Source organism: Schistocerca cancellata, chromosome 2 (genome assembly GCF_023864275.1).
Source record: "Schistocerca cancellata isolate TAMUIC-IGC-003103 chromosome 2, iqSchCanc2.1, whole genome shotgun sequence".
In the NCBI taxonomy this organism is placed as follows: Eukaryota; Metazoa; Arthropoda; class Insecta; order Orthoptera; family Acrididae; genus Schistocerca; species Schistocerca cancellata.
In genome coordinates, this window is record NC_064627.1 from 939,227,060 (window position 1) to 939,243,332 (window position 16,273).

At 39.5% G+C, this 16,273-nt stretch overlaps 1 protein-coding gene across 1 annotated transcript in view; it reads left to right on the top strand.

Annotated features, from left to right (window-relative positions):
• LOC126162912 (mitochondrial fission 1 protein) overlaps positions 1 to 9,747 on the top strand; it is a 38,286-nt gene extending 28,539 nt beyond the window's left edge. Inside the window, exon 4 of the mRNA XM_049919723.1 lies at positions 9,086 to 9,747. Coding sequence (XP_049775680.1) covers positions 9,086 to 9,180 — 95 coding nt within the window. The 3' untranslated portion in view covers positions 9,181 to 9,747. The remainder of the gene's footprint in view (positions 1 to 9,085) is intronic.
• The last annotated feature ends 6,526 nt before the right edge of the window (positions 9,748 to 16,273 follow it).

Consider the following 16,273-nt stretch of genomic DNA (forward strand, 5'->3'; position numbering starts at 1 on the left):
GGTGTATATGACCCGGGACAACCGGGAAATCTGGGAAAAACCCGGGAGAAAACCGGGAAAAACCCGGGAATTTTTCGGAATTCCGGGAATTTTTCATTGTTTTAGCTTTCAGTTAAATTTTTTAAATTTTGGCTGTAGAATTGATTCTCTAGCAAAGAATGTTATTGTATCCTGCTGCTGGAGAATGATACTGCAGCAATAAAATATAAAAGAGAGGGGAAAAAAATAAAACTTTAGTGACAAAGGAAAAGTGCAATTTACAACAACAAAAAACTGTGCACGCACAAGCGTTTGCAAATAGCAAAAATATGTCAAAGGCCGTAGGGCGCAGACTGTAATTCTTCGTAACAATAAACTGCATGCCATGAGCATGACGTCACAACTGTTCACATTAGGTTCGTTTGACCAATTGCCAGCGGTCTGTTGCGCATGCGCATTTGACTCGCGGATAAGCAGTACCTTCTCCCGCTACTTGAAGTTTGGCTGTTAGCTGTATCGGTAGCAGCAGCAAGCAGCCAGATGCAAACAAGAAAAATTTTTCTCGCGCGCCCTAGCTGCCAGATTCACGCTTGCACAGAGTTGCAGTGGGGAGGGGGTTAATCTCCACGTGACACGTGTTTACGTTAAGTGATTTCACTGCTTCTCTTCGTGTACAGCTCCCAAGTCAAATGAAAACAAAACGGATTTCTGTGGCCGGGAGCTATCAAGTGAATTAAAATACATTCACATAATTACGGAGGGCAGAAATATATTATTAATTTCAGTTTTCTGATTTGATTTTATTTCCAAGTTAGCAGCAGTCGGGCATTAATCGCCTTGCAGAACAGTGAAGTTATTTTTGCAAGTTTGCTAAAGAAATTTAGCTTTATTAATTTTTCCGCTGAGGCAATCATTTTATTTGAAACGAATTGTTTCATTCTACAGTATTGGCTAGTTCCAACTTTTCGCTGAATTTCAAGTGCACGTTATCATCTTCTGCCATATATGGCATTATGCCATAATAAAGGACCAAAAATGAGATCTTAGAGTACTGGTACTCCAAGAAAATTTACATCCCAAAAACCACACTGAAAAGCTTAATATCAGATGCGACCTACTTCAATGTGAATCTGGAAAAAGCCAATTCACACTTCAAGCCGAATTATGCATTTTTAGTATGGTTTACGAAATTCCGATGCAATTTGGAGCACCTTCTGATGCCCTGTTTCTTTTATGGTGTAATGTAAGCTCTTTTAGTGCTTTATACAAACGAACATACGGGCTTCCTACACCACTGCAGTTGCACACGCACAATAATGCCTGTTTTCTGGCGCTCTCTGGAAACGTAAATCGAACCTATTTCTGACAGTCTTCGGATAGTATTGCGAACGGTGGTTAGAAAAGCGTTACTTTCAAAGTAAATTTTTTTTTTTACGCAAGATGAATTATGTTATGTGTGAGAAAGTGGGATGGATATCTAAATCACAGAGCGTTCGAAACTGAACAGTTTGAGGACCAGCCACTTACAAGAATTTCGAGCCGAGACATTTATGTCATAATTTTAAATTTACTGGCACATTTGTGTGATGTATCTTAAAATATGACACACGCAAAAAAGATCAATATGACATGTGAAAGCTTAGCTTCTGTTGTAGCGTGTTAATCTTAGAGACATAATATTATATGTGAAAGCTTAGCTTTTCTTGCAGATATACGGTACTATGTACATTAATGTAAGCCGTTAACTTTTCCTCTTGCGTGTTCGCGCTATGTAACCAGTGATCTTGCTATTGGCTGACTATAACACGTGTCCTATGCTCTGAATAGCTGCTGCCATCGGCTGACGAGATCTCATGGCTTGAGATATGACTCGCTTACAAAAGGACATCGCAACCTCGGTTTCAACGCTCCGCAAACTAACGCGCTGTTTGTGTAATTTGAATTTATACTTTCGTAATACGAAAATATGGAACGTATATGTTGCTGCAAATCTTTCAAACACTTCTCTCCTTTTTTTTAAATTAAGTCTCTCCAAAACTTCTCTGCCCGTCTTTTCTTTTTTTTTTTCCGGGAAGTTCTACGCGATTGTGTAAAACGTTAACCATTCAAAGAATTGATGAGTTTTACAGTTCCGAGGGAAAATCTGTGGAAAACCTACTGTCACTTAGCACAGAAAAAGTGTATTTTCGCCCAGGAAAAAGCGTATTTTTTAAACGGGATACCCGGGAGAAATCCGGGAATAACCCGGGAATTTTTTTTCCTTGTCCCCGTATACACCCTGGTACATCTTTGAGCTGTGCCCTCTGTTCGCCGAAACTACAAAATCCATGGGACTCATGCTTGGTAGGAAACTTTCTTGGTCCTCCCAGTGTCTCACCTGGCCACATGCCATACCCAGTCCCTCAATGTCCTACATATCCTAAGGGTACTTAGAACATCGAACAGTCCTCCTCTGTTTATACCGATCCCATGTCCGTTCAAAACTTGACTATGGATATTTAGTTTATTCAGCTGGAAATTCGTTCATCTTGCACTGTGTTAACACATTATCATTGTGCAATACTTTTGACCACTGGTGCCTATTACACTAGCCCAGTTGAGAATCCCTTCGCAGAAGCTGCCGAACTACCACTGTCATACTGGCGTGATGCCCTCCTCAAGAGATACGCATTCTGTTTGCGAGGGAGGGGGGGGGGGGGGGGGGGAGAGAGAGAGAGAGAGAGAGAGAGAGAGAGAGAGAGAGAGAGAGTGAGTGAGTAGATGTGTTGAGTTACTTATTTAATGTCCCTGGTAATCTGCTACTTGCAAATCCACTCTGCAGCTGGGTGTTATTTGTGCTGCTTCTGATCCAGGTCTAGCATATCTACACTGATAATTCAGCATATATATATATATATATATATATTTATTTTTTTTTTTTTTTTTTTTTACTGGTTCTTGCTTAGATGTGTCTTACTTTCATAATTTTTATATTGCAAAGACTTCTTATCCAGTGTTTGTTAGTAGAATTGTAAGTGTCTAACGCGGTTGTGAGTTCCCCGCTTTGAATTGAAGTCTCATAATGTGAAATTGCTTTTATTGTTAGATCTACATTTCAGTGAGGAATGTGATGCAGTTGCTACATTTCTCACGAATTCCAAATTCGTTCAAATTACGTGTTTTCACTTGGATGGTGATAAGTTTACCTAACATTTCGGTTTGTATTCCGTCAACACCTGACTGGCACTTACATTTCTTGTTGACTTCAGTGGCAACAAATTTTGTAATGTTCCAGCTTGCAAAAATCATAATTCTGCAAACAAAAGTCAATCATGCACAGTTCTTGGAATAAGTCACCAATTACATTTAAAAGTAAAAACATGGTATATTAAGTGCAGATTGGTCCCTGAAGATATTCAGTAAGTTCAGCTTTCAGGAACACTGTGATGAAGCAGTGTTAATTTAGTGTCTTTTATCTGTGAACTGTCATAGATAAGCAACCGACCATTGCCATTGCAATGTGTGGATTCTGTTTCGTTTATGTTGATCTTGTAACTTTTGGTCATTTTTATAATAAGATGTGAATAGAACTTTCATAAAGTTGTCACTCATGTACTGTGGGGTTGCAGTGATATTAAGACTGGCGTAATGATATTTTGTGATTTCAGATATTGTGTTATAGTTTACAAAACTACAGGGTGAAAATTTAATAATGTAGATGATCTCTAGGTTCCAATGATGTGATTTAACTAAATGTTGTTCAGAAATTATGAAAGGTCCCAGTACTATTTGTTTGGTACATTGTATGCCTACATGGTGAACTATGCATTTAAAAGTAAACAAAAACTACGAAAAGGATAGATTGTACTCGCTGTAAAGATATCACATTGAGTTGCAGACAGGCACAATGGAAACACTTAACTTTCTGCCAAAACCTTTTTCAGAAAAGAAGGGAAAACACACAAGCACATTGCCTTGTTAGAAATGTTGTTAATTAATGCAATTTCTCAATTATGAGATAAATTGAATAATGAACAGTGTTACCCGATTCATAAAAATTAGAGCAACAGAAATATAAGGTCAAATCCTGGAACGTAGCAAGCATAATAATTCAATTGGCAAAAGTAAATTTGGGTGTAACTGTTCTGTAATTATGATTATCTTTGAAGTTAATTAGTTTTTGAAAAATTGAGAAAGATTACTAGATAGAACGCTCTCAAAACTTTCCAATTATTGGTGTCAATACTGTTAAAACTACTGAGTTATCTCATTTGGATTTCACCATTACACATTATTCTAAGAGCCATTTCATGTAACCAGTTAAGTTTTCAACAAAACTAAATACACCTCTGTAATCAGCAGTTGGTAAATTCCGGCACAAGCTATGAAATTACACGAAATATTATGTAAATAAGAAATGAATCATTTTGATTATGTATGAGACTTAAGTTATTCTTGCAGAAGGACAATCAGCTGAAAAACAAGGAAAAAAGTGTTACTGAAAGGGGTGGAACAATATAAAGAATAGTAGTTTCAATTTGTTTACGTGTATTTACCAACTTTATACTATTACATAGTCAACTGAAGCCTTCAGTTCAAACACTGAGTGTAGACATAGCTTATTAGTGATGAATTATGATGTAATGTATGTGTAGTTACGCGTGGGAGTGTGATATAAAATATAGTTTTCTAATATTTTATTACGCACTTTTCCTTCCTTTTTAAATAAATTACCTGAGAATGACTTTGTAGTAAGTAAGAAACAATGACAAAATTTGTGACATGAGGGTGAAATATATAATAAAACATATGGTCACTGATATTCCCTGTCTGTGTAAATAGGGGTAAGGTTATGTAAACTGATAGCTTCAGCATGTGCTTGAAGATGAGATCAAATAATAAAAACTGTAGCTCACGGATACATAACAGGGTATTGCCTAATCAATTCGAACAGCCTAACATGCCTAGTATGGAACTGCTGACTCCACTGAACTGAGGAACTGGGAGTCTTTAGTAAAACTGAATGCACTGTGCCTTTGTCTTGTTGTTGGATCATATAAAGCTTAGCTTCCCAAGAAAAATACAGCATGCAAAATGTGTAACAGCATTCTACTACAGATCTTTACTTGACTTAATGCTGAGTGAAGAAACTGCCTTGTTGAATGGGGAAACAGAAAATGTAGCAGGATCTGTCTTAAATTCTCACCCCCTACTTCCTCTCAACACCAGGAATTTCTACCTGGTCTGATTTATCTAAGTAGACAGTGGCTGACAAAGAGCTCTGAGGGAACTTACCTGGAATCTTAATTTTATCATTTCAGTTATGTGATGAATATCTTAATTCATCTGCTAGTCCATGAAACCGTCTTGTTTACCCACCTTTTTCCCCTTGGGTACATGTGAATAATTAACAGATTTTAGGAACTGTTAAAAATAAAATTAAATTCAGTGCTTTGCACGGTGTATTGTCCTTATCTGTATCTCGTCTACCGTATATTTTTCCAGTGTCACCTCTGGATGTGACACTATAAGCTCCTGTATAGTAATTTATTCCATGTGGGTAAGCTGTTAGATATTACCTCATTGAAAAGAAGTATATTCAAACATGCAACGGAAGAGGACTTCACTCAAATCACTGTTTTCATGAAACAGTCCAAAATACACTCCTGGAAATTGAAATAAGAACACAATGAATTCATTGTCCCAGGAAGGGGAAACTTTATTGACACATTCCTGGGGTCAGATACATCACATGATCACACTGACAGAACCACAGGCACATAGACACAGGCAACAGAGCATGCACAATGTCGGCACTAGTACAGTGTATATCCACCTTTCGCAGCAATGCAGGCTGCTATTCTCCCATGGAGACGATCGTAGAGATGCTGGATGTAGTACTGTGGAACGGCTTGCCATGCCATTTCCACCTGGCGCCTCAGTTGGACCAGCGTTCGTGCTGGACGTGCAGACCGCGTGAGACGACGCTTCATCCAGTCCCAAACATGCTCAATGGGGGACAGATCCGGAGATCTTGCTGGCCAGGGTAGTTGACTTACACCTTCTAGAGCACGTTGGGTGGCACGGGATACATGCGGACGTGCATTGTCCTGTTGGAACAGCAATTTCCCTTGCCGGTCTAGGAATGGTAGAACGATGGGTTCGATGACTGTTTGGATGTACCGTGCACTATTCAGTGTCCCCTCGACGATCACCAGTGGTGTACGGCCAGTGTAGGAGATCGCTCCCCACACCATGATGCCGGGTGTTGGCCCTGTGTGCCTCGGTCGTATGCAGTCCTGATTGTGGCGCTCACCTGCACGGCGCCAAACGCGCATACGACGATCATTGGCACCAAGGCAGAAGCGACTCTCATCGCTGAAGACGACACGTCTCCATTCGTCCCTCCATTCACACCTGTCGCGACACCACTGGAGGCGGGCTGCACGATGTTGGGGCGTGAGCGGAAGACGGCCTAACGGTGTGCGGGACCGTAGCCCAGCTTCATGGAGACGGTTGCGAATGGTCCTCGCCGATACCCCAGGAGCAACAGTGTCCCTAATTTGCTGGGAAGTGGCGGTGCGGTCCCCTACGGCACTGCGTAGGATCCTACGGTCTTGGCGTGCATCCGTGCGTCGCTGCGGTCCGGTCCCAGGTCGACGGGCACGTGCACCTTCCGCCGACCACTGGCGACAACATCGATGTACTGTGGAGACCTCACGCCCCACGTGTTGAGCAATTCGGCGGTACGTCCACCCGGCCTCCCGCATGCCCACTATACGCCCTCGCTCAAAGTCCGTCAACTGCACATACGGTTCACGTCCACGCTGTCGCGGCATGCTACCAGTGTTAAAGACTGCGATGGAGCTCCGTATGCCACGGCAAACTAGCTGACACTGACGGCGGCGGTGCACAAATGCTGCGCAGCTAACGCCATTCGACGGCCAACACCGTGGTTCCTGGTGTGTCCGCTGTGCCGTGCGTGTGATCATTGCTTGTACAGCCCTCTCGCAGTGTCCGGAGCAAGTATGGTGGGTCTGACACACCGGTGTCAATGTGTTCTTTTTTCCATTTCCAGGAGTGTATATTCTTAAACCTATAGGATATTCCATTAGACATCTGTTGTTTAATGTAATAGAGATCGATATATTTGGTATCTCTGTGCCCATCTTAGTTCAAATTTTTCATTATTTTGCTGAACCAGTTTAGGAAAAAAAACTACTTGAACCATCACCAACTAGCTGGTTGGTAAACATAGTAGTAACGCATTAGTGTTGCGTGCCTGACTGGGACTCTCAATTAGGAACCTTGCATTTTGCAGGCAATGTGCTGTCTTTCCGTGGCTTACAGGCCAACTCACTGTCAACTTGTCACTTGTTTCTCTTCAGTGTTCACTGCTTTGTATAGTCCATTAAAGAATATAAAATTTCTTCAAGCAGACAGTATTTTGTCCCTTATCCTGTTCACCTGAGCTAATGCTTCACCATTAATTACAAATATCGCTGTGATTTCCATTCATGTTCTTCTTGTCTTCTTTCCATATGTAGAAGTGACATTGTTTACTGAGATTTTGTAATACTACTTTCAGTATCTGTATTAGGGTTTGAGATTCTCTCCCAAACCCCCAGATGAACTTAAGTGCGCACTTATCATGATCCCTGGTTGGTGCTCTGCAAGTATAATGATTTGCTTTTTCTGTGGCTATTTTTTGTGAGGAGCATAAGAAATCAAGGAAAGTTGTAAGTGGAACTATAAAAGTTGCCAAATTAAATAAGTGTGCATGAAACACGTATATTATTGCTTAGATATGCATATAAAATTTTGGGGCTTGTAATACTTCACTACAGTTTGTAACTAACAACGCAAATGCTGGCAATTGTTTTGGCATTCATCATGTGGACTGTTCCATTCAGTATTGTTTATATGATTGTCACAGCAATATTGTTGCACATACATCACAGGGTTGTAAACGGGTGGTGTGATGTGATAATGAAAATTCTAAAATTCAGACTTACAGGCACATGATGAAAGACAGAATTGGAGACCTAAGGGGAATACTAGTGTCCATCAAGCAGCATTTTTTTATACAGAGTGCATAAATTTTGACCAGTATCTTAACAGCGTGTAAATGTTACACAATGTGAGCATGTGATCCACTAAGTATGTTAAGATATTATCAACCAACCATGCATTTGCGTTAAGGGTCTAGTGAGGTGAAATTTACTGCCTCAGTTGGTCTGTGAAGGCAGCCTACTTAAATGCCTCAAAGTATTATGGGTTGCATAACTTCCATGCTGTGTCTGGCCACCTGATCTTTGTGAACAGCAAGTGCGATGGTCGGTTGTGTACCCTATGCTTAGGAGGGTGTAGTGCTGAATTTGATGGTGTCTGCGGCTTATGCTGTATGATGCTACACTCTGACTTGTTGGTCAGAATTACATTGCCATTCAGCCCTCAGTAGGGTTAGTAATACTAATAGAAGGAAAAGATATAACACCAGAATTATGATGCCTTAAAATACAGTGTATGTCACTTGTACTCGGTGGAAGAAAATTATTTTCCACACTGGACCGAATGTCCTGTTACAGTCAAGACATTTATCCTAGAAGAAACACTGATTTACAAGTGCTGTTGAAATGCTGTCTCTACATAATGTAGAAAAAATAAAAATTTCTCCTGTGTACATTAAATGTAAGCTGCATTATTTGCCATCATCATTTCTGCTGGAGTAGTAAGAGAAATTATAGTGTGTAAAGTGTCAGAAATACAAGAAGTTATGTATATTTTTACTACAGTGACTGCTGCACTGTAACAAATCATTGGCAAGTCATAAGGGGACAAAAAGTTCAGCACTTTCAGTTGTGTAGCATTAGTGGACATAAATGTTTTTGAGAAGAAATTGCTTTGCCAGACTGTGTAAAACAGGACACAGTGAACATTGATTTAAAAAATACAGTTTCATTGTACCAAATATAAGGTAATTTAAAGTTTCTGGAATCAACAGTATTCAAATTGATGGGTCAGTCATTTTCATTGGTATGAGTACTCAGTTGTTTTATTCATTTTACATATTTTTGTGTAGTAATTTATGTTGTCAGTTGTAATTCTAACAGTTGATTCTTTGCAGAAGGGCTGGCTGGAATGGCTCTGGCTGGTGGAGTTGTACTTGCCGTGGGTGCCATAGTTGGTATGGGTGTGGCTATGGCAGCCCGTAAGTCTTAAGAAGTGTACCAGTCACAACGGCGATTTTGCTGCACTATAACCAGTTCCATATGAGTGTCAGTCAAGTCAAAGTGGCTATTTTTTTTCCAAATGCACATTATATAAAAATGTATTTTTTCCACATTTAGTTTACTTTGTACAAAATTTTTGCCACTTCATTTTGTGCAGCAGGTTTGTGCCCATGAGTCTGCTGTTGACTACTTAGTAGATATTGCCATTATTACTATTTGTTATTATGTTTTAATTATATATGTACAGCTTTGTTGATAATTTTATTTATGAAATAAATCTTTTCTCATAATATTGTTATAGTACAGTTGCACTTTTCTGTGAGAGTAGCAGTAATTGAGACATCTGTGAAGTGTGATTTTTAAATGTTATAATTATTTCTTAAAAATATTTGGAGCTACATTTTGAAGATAAGTTATTTAGAGACTGATTAACTTGCTTTTATATGTATATGGCCCATAAGTCACCTATTCATATATTTAAAAAAATAAAATATTTTTTCAGTATAGACATTGAATACTATATGCAATAAAAGCACACAACATGTAAACATTATAATATGATGGTGTATGATTTTTTAACCTTTTTTCCTTTTATAACACGTTTGTTACATTTTGGTAGTTGAGTTCATACCTATGTTGAACATTGAAGCCTAACAGAGATAAAATGAGGGAAGGTTATTATGGTTTGATATTACTGAAAAGAGTGGACAGTTACTATTCTGAATCAGCAGACGAGAGGTTTCACGAGAATCATTTGAAATGTGCATAGTGGTCAACAGGAACTTCATGGGAAACTTCCAAAAATTATGTTTTTCTCTCAAACTTGCTGAAATTGGTGTTTCACCAGATGCGTGTTGGTTCTATTTACAAAACTTCAATGGTTATTCTGAAAATATGGTATACAAATGATGCAACTTTTCTCTTTCTTTAGATTTAAAAATGTTTTTCTCTATATGTTTCATGTGCAATTTACTTAATTTTTGTCCTCTTTTTCACATGTTCTCAAGTCCATTGCTTTTTTTTTCATTATTAGCAATGGTTGAACTTGAAAAACACTGTTTCTCTTTCATCTTTTATGAATTTTTGGCTGTTATGACCCACCTTATCTGCATTTGTGTTTTTTGCATTTTTCCAAAACTTCACAAAACTGTCATAAAATAAATTGTAGAACTTAGATGCTCGGAACAGTGCTCTTGTTTGTTCCATAGTTTTTGTGAAGTCTGGATGCCGCCAAGCTTGTGAATACATTTTATTAACTGTGATTCATGAATTATTACCCATTCAGACGAGATGAGAGGAGTGGGGGTTGATTTTGAGTTGGTGTGGTTGGGGGGGGTGGGAGGGGGAGAGGGGAGGAATCAGTGATCATAGGTATAGCAGCAGGGAGGAGGTGGTATTGGGGAATGGAAAACAGGCTGAGGAGGGATGAAGAACAGTAGTGATGGTTGGCAATGGTAGATATGGTGTTACATATCCATATTTTAACCCTTTGAAGCACAGAACATAAAGCCACTGAATTTCAGGTGGGAATTAAGTTAAATCAAATACACAGAAAGGAAATGAAAATGACACTGTGTTCATTTTTTCCTAAATTTCCATACAATTTAGATGGCGGCTTCATTTGACCACTGTGTCAAATCTTGGTGACACACACACACACACACACACACACACACACACACACACACACACACACAATACATAAACACACAACTTACCCTGAATAGACTCAAAATAACTTAATTATGGCAAAGAATAAAACAAGTCTTGTCAGATGACAAGCAACATGTTTTACAACTTCATCTGGATCTGTGGGGGCGCCATTTTCTGGAGGCACATGCTGTGGCATAAAGGATAGTCATCATAGACATAATTATGTCTCTTGGGATTTTGAGTATTGGCGTCCCAGTGTTACTTCTTCAGCAGTAACACAAACCAGGGTCAAAATTGGCATCAAGTTCACTTTCTGAGTCGGGTTCAAATGTAACTTTGTACAAAATTTCTGAATTTTCTTTTTCAGACAGTGTTTTTGTAGATGATGTATGCTGGGGAGGAAAAACTACAGGTTGGGGTTGGACATATGTGGGTGAGCACAGTGGCTCCATATGAAGCCACCACATTACTGTGCATATTATGCTACCTGAAGACCAAAAATATCACTCAAGGGGATGACCGTAGAGGTAATAAGTATATGCAGTGCAGGTGGGTTGCACTTCTGAGGAGAAGCAAGAGTTTGAAGAGGAAATGCAGAAGCAGATGGGAAGGAAGAATATGATAGTAATGGGAGATTTAAACGCACACATTGGAAGAGAGAGACAAGGCTGTGAAAGTGTGTTTGGACCAGAGGGTAGGGCTGTCGAAATGAGGACAGTGGAAGACTCTTGGAGTTCTGTCAAAGGAATGGCTTGCTGGTTGGGAACTCTTGGTTCAGGAAAAGAGAGCCACAAGATTACATGGTACAGTCAAGACTTAGAGAAAGTTGATAGTTGACTACTTCCTGTATGATAGTGAGATGAATAGGAACATCATTGACATTAAGGTAATACCATCAGAGGCTTTGGATAGTGACCTCAGTTTGCTGGTAATGAACCTGAGAGGGACTAAGGATAGTAAAGGGACAGAAAACCAGGAAAGATATATAAGGGTGTGGAAGTTGAAGGGGGAGAAAGCAGGCTGCAGTACCTACAAGTAGTAAAGGGAAAGCATCCCAAAGGATGAACCAAAAAAGGTAGAAGAGAAATGGGGTAGATTCAAGGGAACATTAGTGTGGTGGAAGCAATATGTTGGAGGACAAGCAACAAAAAGAGTGGAAAGAAACACCCTGGTGGAATGATAAAACAGAGGGTATAGTGCAGAAGAAGAATAGTGCCTTTAGGGTGTGGTTCCAGAAGAGAACAGCAGAGACAAGAGAAGAGTATCATGCTAGCAAGAAAGAAGCAAAAAGAGGGGTGGTGGAGGAAAGAGGAAGGTGGATGGAACAGTGGACCAGAATGATGGAGGAGGATAGTGAAGGTTCAAAACAGGTTTTATATGGGATGATTAAAAGTAAGAGGAGGAGCAGTACAACAGATTATGCTTGAATGGTGAACAAAAGTGGACAAGATGTAGAGAATAAGGAAAAACTCAAGAATGTGGAAGGAGTATTTTGGAGAACTGAATCCGAATGTAGACCTGAATGAGGAGGAACAAGCTGAGGAGAAAAAAAGGGGAGGTACAGCAAATAGAAAAAGACCTTACATGGGGAGGAGTGGAAGAGGCATTGGACAAGATCAAGGGACGGAAGTCACCAGGTTTGCATGAGCTAAGTGTAGAGATGGGGAGAGCAGCAGGAGAGGTGGGGATACAATGGCTATATCAAGTAATGAAAACTGTGTGGAGACAGAGGATGATCCTAGAAGACCGGAAAAGGGAATAATTTTCCCTATCTTTAAGAAGGGAATTAGAAAAGAGTGCAAGAACTATCGGGGGATAACATTGATGAGTCATTGTGCAAAGATTTTTGAGAAAATTTTGGAAGCACGAATTTGGGCAAAATTCAAAGGAAGAATGAGAGAAGAGCAACATTGCTTCAGAATAGGAAGGTCCACGGTGGATCTAATATTTGCTGTAAGACAACTGCAGGAACAGCACTGTGAATATGGAATAGTTCTACTAATGACCTTCCTGGACATTGAAAAAGTGTATGATAGTGTACGTAGAAGCAAAGTGTGGAAAGCACTGGAGAACAGAGGAGTAGCAAAACAGATTATTTGGAGGATAAGGGAAATGTACCATGGAAGTGTGAGCTGTGTGAAAGTAGGCGGAGAGAGATCAGCTTGGATTGAACAGAGGATTGGCTTGAGGCAGGGAAGTGCACTTCCACCATTACACTTCATTGTAGTGATGGATGATACAATGAGTACAGAAGCACAAGTAATTGGTGAAAGGAAGATGAAAGCTATGGTGTTTGCAGATCTGGTGATTTGAGAGAGTAAGGAGGAGCCAATACAAGTGCAGTTGGACGTATGGGAATGAAAAGTACAATAGTATGGGATGAAATGTAGTATAAGTAAGCGTGAGATGATTATCACAACAAGAAAGGAGGAGAGAGGAACAAAGGGAATAACAATTGGTGGTAAACAATTGAGGAGAGGAGAGTTTCAAGTATGTAGGAAGATGGAAAAAAGACAGGAAATAAATGATCTGGTGAGAAAAGCAGAAGCATTTCAGAAAAGTGTTGGAAGCCTGATATGGAGCAAGGATGTACCCCAAAATAGTAAAAAGGTTATATACTAGTAGTGCCATGTCCCAATCCTGACATATGCATCAGAAACCTGGGTTACGAAAGGAAAAGAGAAGAGCAAAGTACAAGCTAGTGAGAGAGAAAAGCAAAGTACAAGATAGTGAGATAAAATTCTTGAGAAACAGTATTCGAGTGACAAAGATAGACAGGTTAAGAAATGAGAGGATCAAGAGAGTTAATGAAGGTGGAACCATTACAGGAGGAGATAGAGAAATGAAGGTTGAAATGGTATGGACACATTAAGAGAATTGAGGAGAAGAGGATACACAAGATGAAACTGGAAGGAAAGAGACAAAGAGGAAGAGACAGTTGGCTGAAAGGAGTAGAGGAATGCGTCCAGAAGAAAAGAGAAGCCTGGACCAAGGTGAAGACAGAGAGATGGAGGCAAGACAGAAGACGATGGAGAGGCCTGTGTTCCATACAGGCCCGGCCAGAGGCTAAAAACTACTGTTGATGATGATGACGACGACGACGACACATTATGTCTTAGCATTTTCAAACATAAATATCTAGGAACATACCTTGTATGCAAATGAAATTTTTGCTTGAGTAAATTAAACAGCAACCATGATAACTGAAGTAAACACCAATACTAGAAACATTCGTACAACAACGAAAAAGATTGTGGTCCTATTTACAAAAATTCCTGCAAATGGCAGCACTGTAGGCCTGATAGCAGTGGATTCACTTGAAGCCACTGTCAGTCAACTGAGAAAAAATAAAAGGCTAAGTGGACTGAAACAAAGCCATTATACTTCCAAGGGTTAATATACTAGGTGATTTAGTAATTTAAAGATCGTGGTTTGCATGGCTGGCCTGATTATTTTTGAGCTCTAGGAGCTCTTTATTTTTTGTTTTGGTTTTAAGAAAGATGTTTTCTCATGGAGTCAGGAAGTCTTTTCTTCTTATATATGGTTAAGATTCCCATTTCTGTGCATCTGATAATTTTGTTTTGGTGTAAGTATTGGGCAAAAGTTGAAAGGTTTCTTTGCAGTCCTGCTCTTAAATGCTCGCAAAATGTTCTCCTGGTGTCTTCCATCAAACATTACATTTTAGTTGATAGATTCCTGGTTTCTAATGTTAATCATTTTTTTGTTATTGTTGTGGGAAGTATTTTTTGATTGAATTGTTGATTGGTGAGCTTTTTTCACGCTCATTTTTCTGAAAATATTAAGCATTCTGTGTATGTATTTGTCCATTCTCTCTCTCTCTCTCTCTCTCTCTCTCTCTCTCTCTCTCTCTCTCTCTCTCTCTCACACACACACACACACACACACACACACACACACACACACACACACACACACACACACACACTGTTGTTCCTGTTGTTGTCTCGTATGTTTGTGTGAGGCTGTATGCTTGTGATAGGTGTTTGTGTGTGCTGCTGTTTGTTTCCTAATTTTTGTTGTTCAGCTTTGTTTCCAGATTGTATTTGTATCCATTGTTTTTTCGTACTGTGATATCCATTTTGTGTTGGTAGTTTCCTGTGTTTAATTGTAGTGTGTGTTTTGTCTGTTGAAGGTGTATTTAAGAGCTTCTTTCTTGTATGAATTGGGGGTTATAAGATATCTGTTGTGCATTATTGTATTTGTTGTGGGTTTCCGGTATATCTCAGATGTGTGTTGGTTGTTAAGAATATTTATTCTGCTGTCCAAGAAAATGCAACTGCCTACTTTATTCTTTTTACAGTTTAAAATTTATCTTATCATGAATAGTATTATTTATGTTGGCATGTAATTTCTCAATTTTGCTGCGTGATTCATCCATCAGGCACAGAATGATAATGATCCAGTACATTATGTAGTACCTGTTTGGCACTCTTTTTTGTTAAATGACTTTTTGTTAATAGACTACAGTATTGAACAGGAAATAGTCATGCTGTGTTATTAGCTCAAACTATGGTTCTGTGTTTTATTCAAATGGAATTGTACTGTGTACGAAGATTCGTTCTGATTGTTTCTGCTATTACATTAGAACCCAAAAAAAATGGCTATAAGCACTATGGGACTTAACATCTGAGGACATCAGTCCCCTAGACTTAGAACTACTTAAACCTAAGCAAGCTAAGGACATCACACACATCCATGCCTGAAGCAGGATTCGAAACTGCGACCTTAGCAGCAGTGCGGTTCTGGACTGAAGTGCCTAGAACTGCTCGGCCACAGCGGCCAGCTATTAGAACCCATATTGTGTACATCAAGTGAGAGAATGGTTGTGTCTCTAATCTGTATGTCTTATGTGTATTGAATCAGTTGGCTAGTCATTTTGTAGTTCTATCCTCTTGTGATTTGTAGTTTTGTGAACACATCTTTAACATTTCTTGCAAGTGCATGTATTGGAACTTTCCTATAGTTAACAAAAGGCCTGATTAAGGGGATTGTTCTTGCGTGACTTTGATATCACAGCAAATGTGTGCTGGGATTGATTTCTAATGTCTTTCATTTGTTTTCTAGTGTATTCCTTTCAGAATGTTTCTAAAATTCATCTGGAATAGGTTAGTTATCTCTGATATTAGCCCCCCCCCCTCCCCCCTGCAGGTCTGGGGGTTAGAATAGGACCGAGGTATTCCTGCCTGTCATATGAGGCGACTAAAAGGAGTTTCACACGTTTCAGCCTTTGTGATGGTCCCCTGTAGGGTTTGACCTCCATTCTTCAAAATTTTCCCGAAGAGCAAGGCAATTTTGGAAGGGCACTTTACAAGGTGCATTGTGTCCATTGTGTATTGAGATCTTTAGCGCACTTTCTTGTCGTCATGTTGCAGTTCTACCCATTCACCATCTCTTGGGCGAGGGCACCT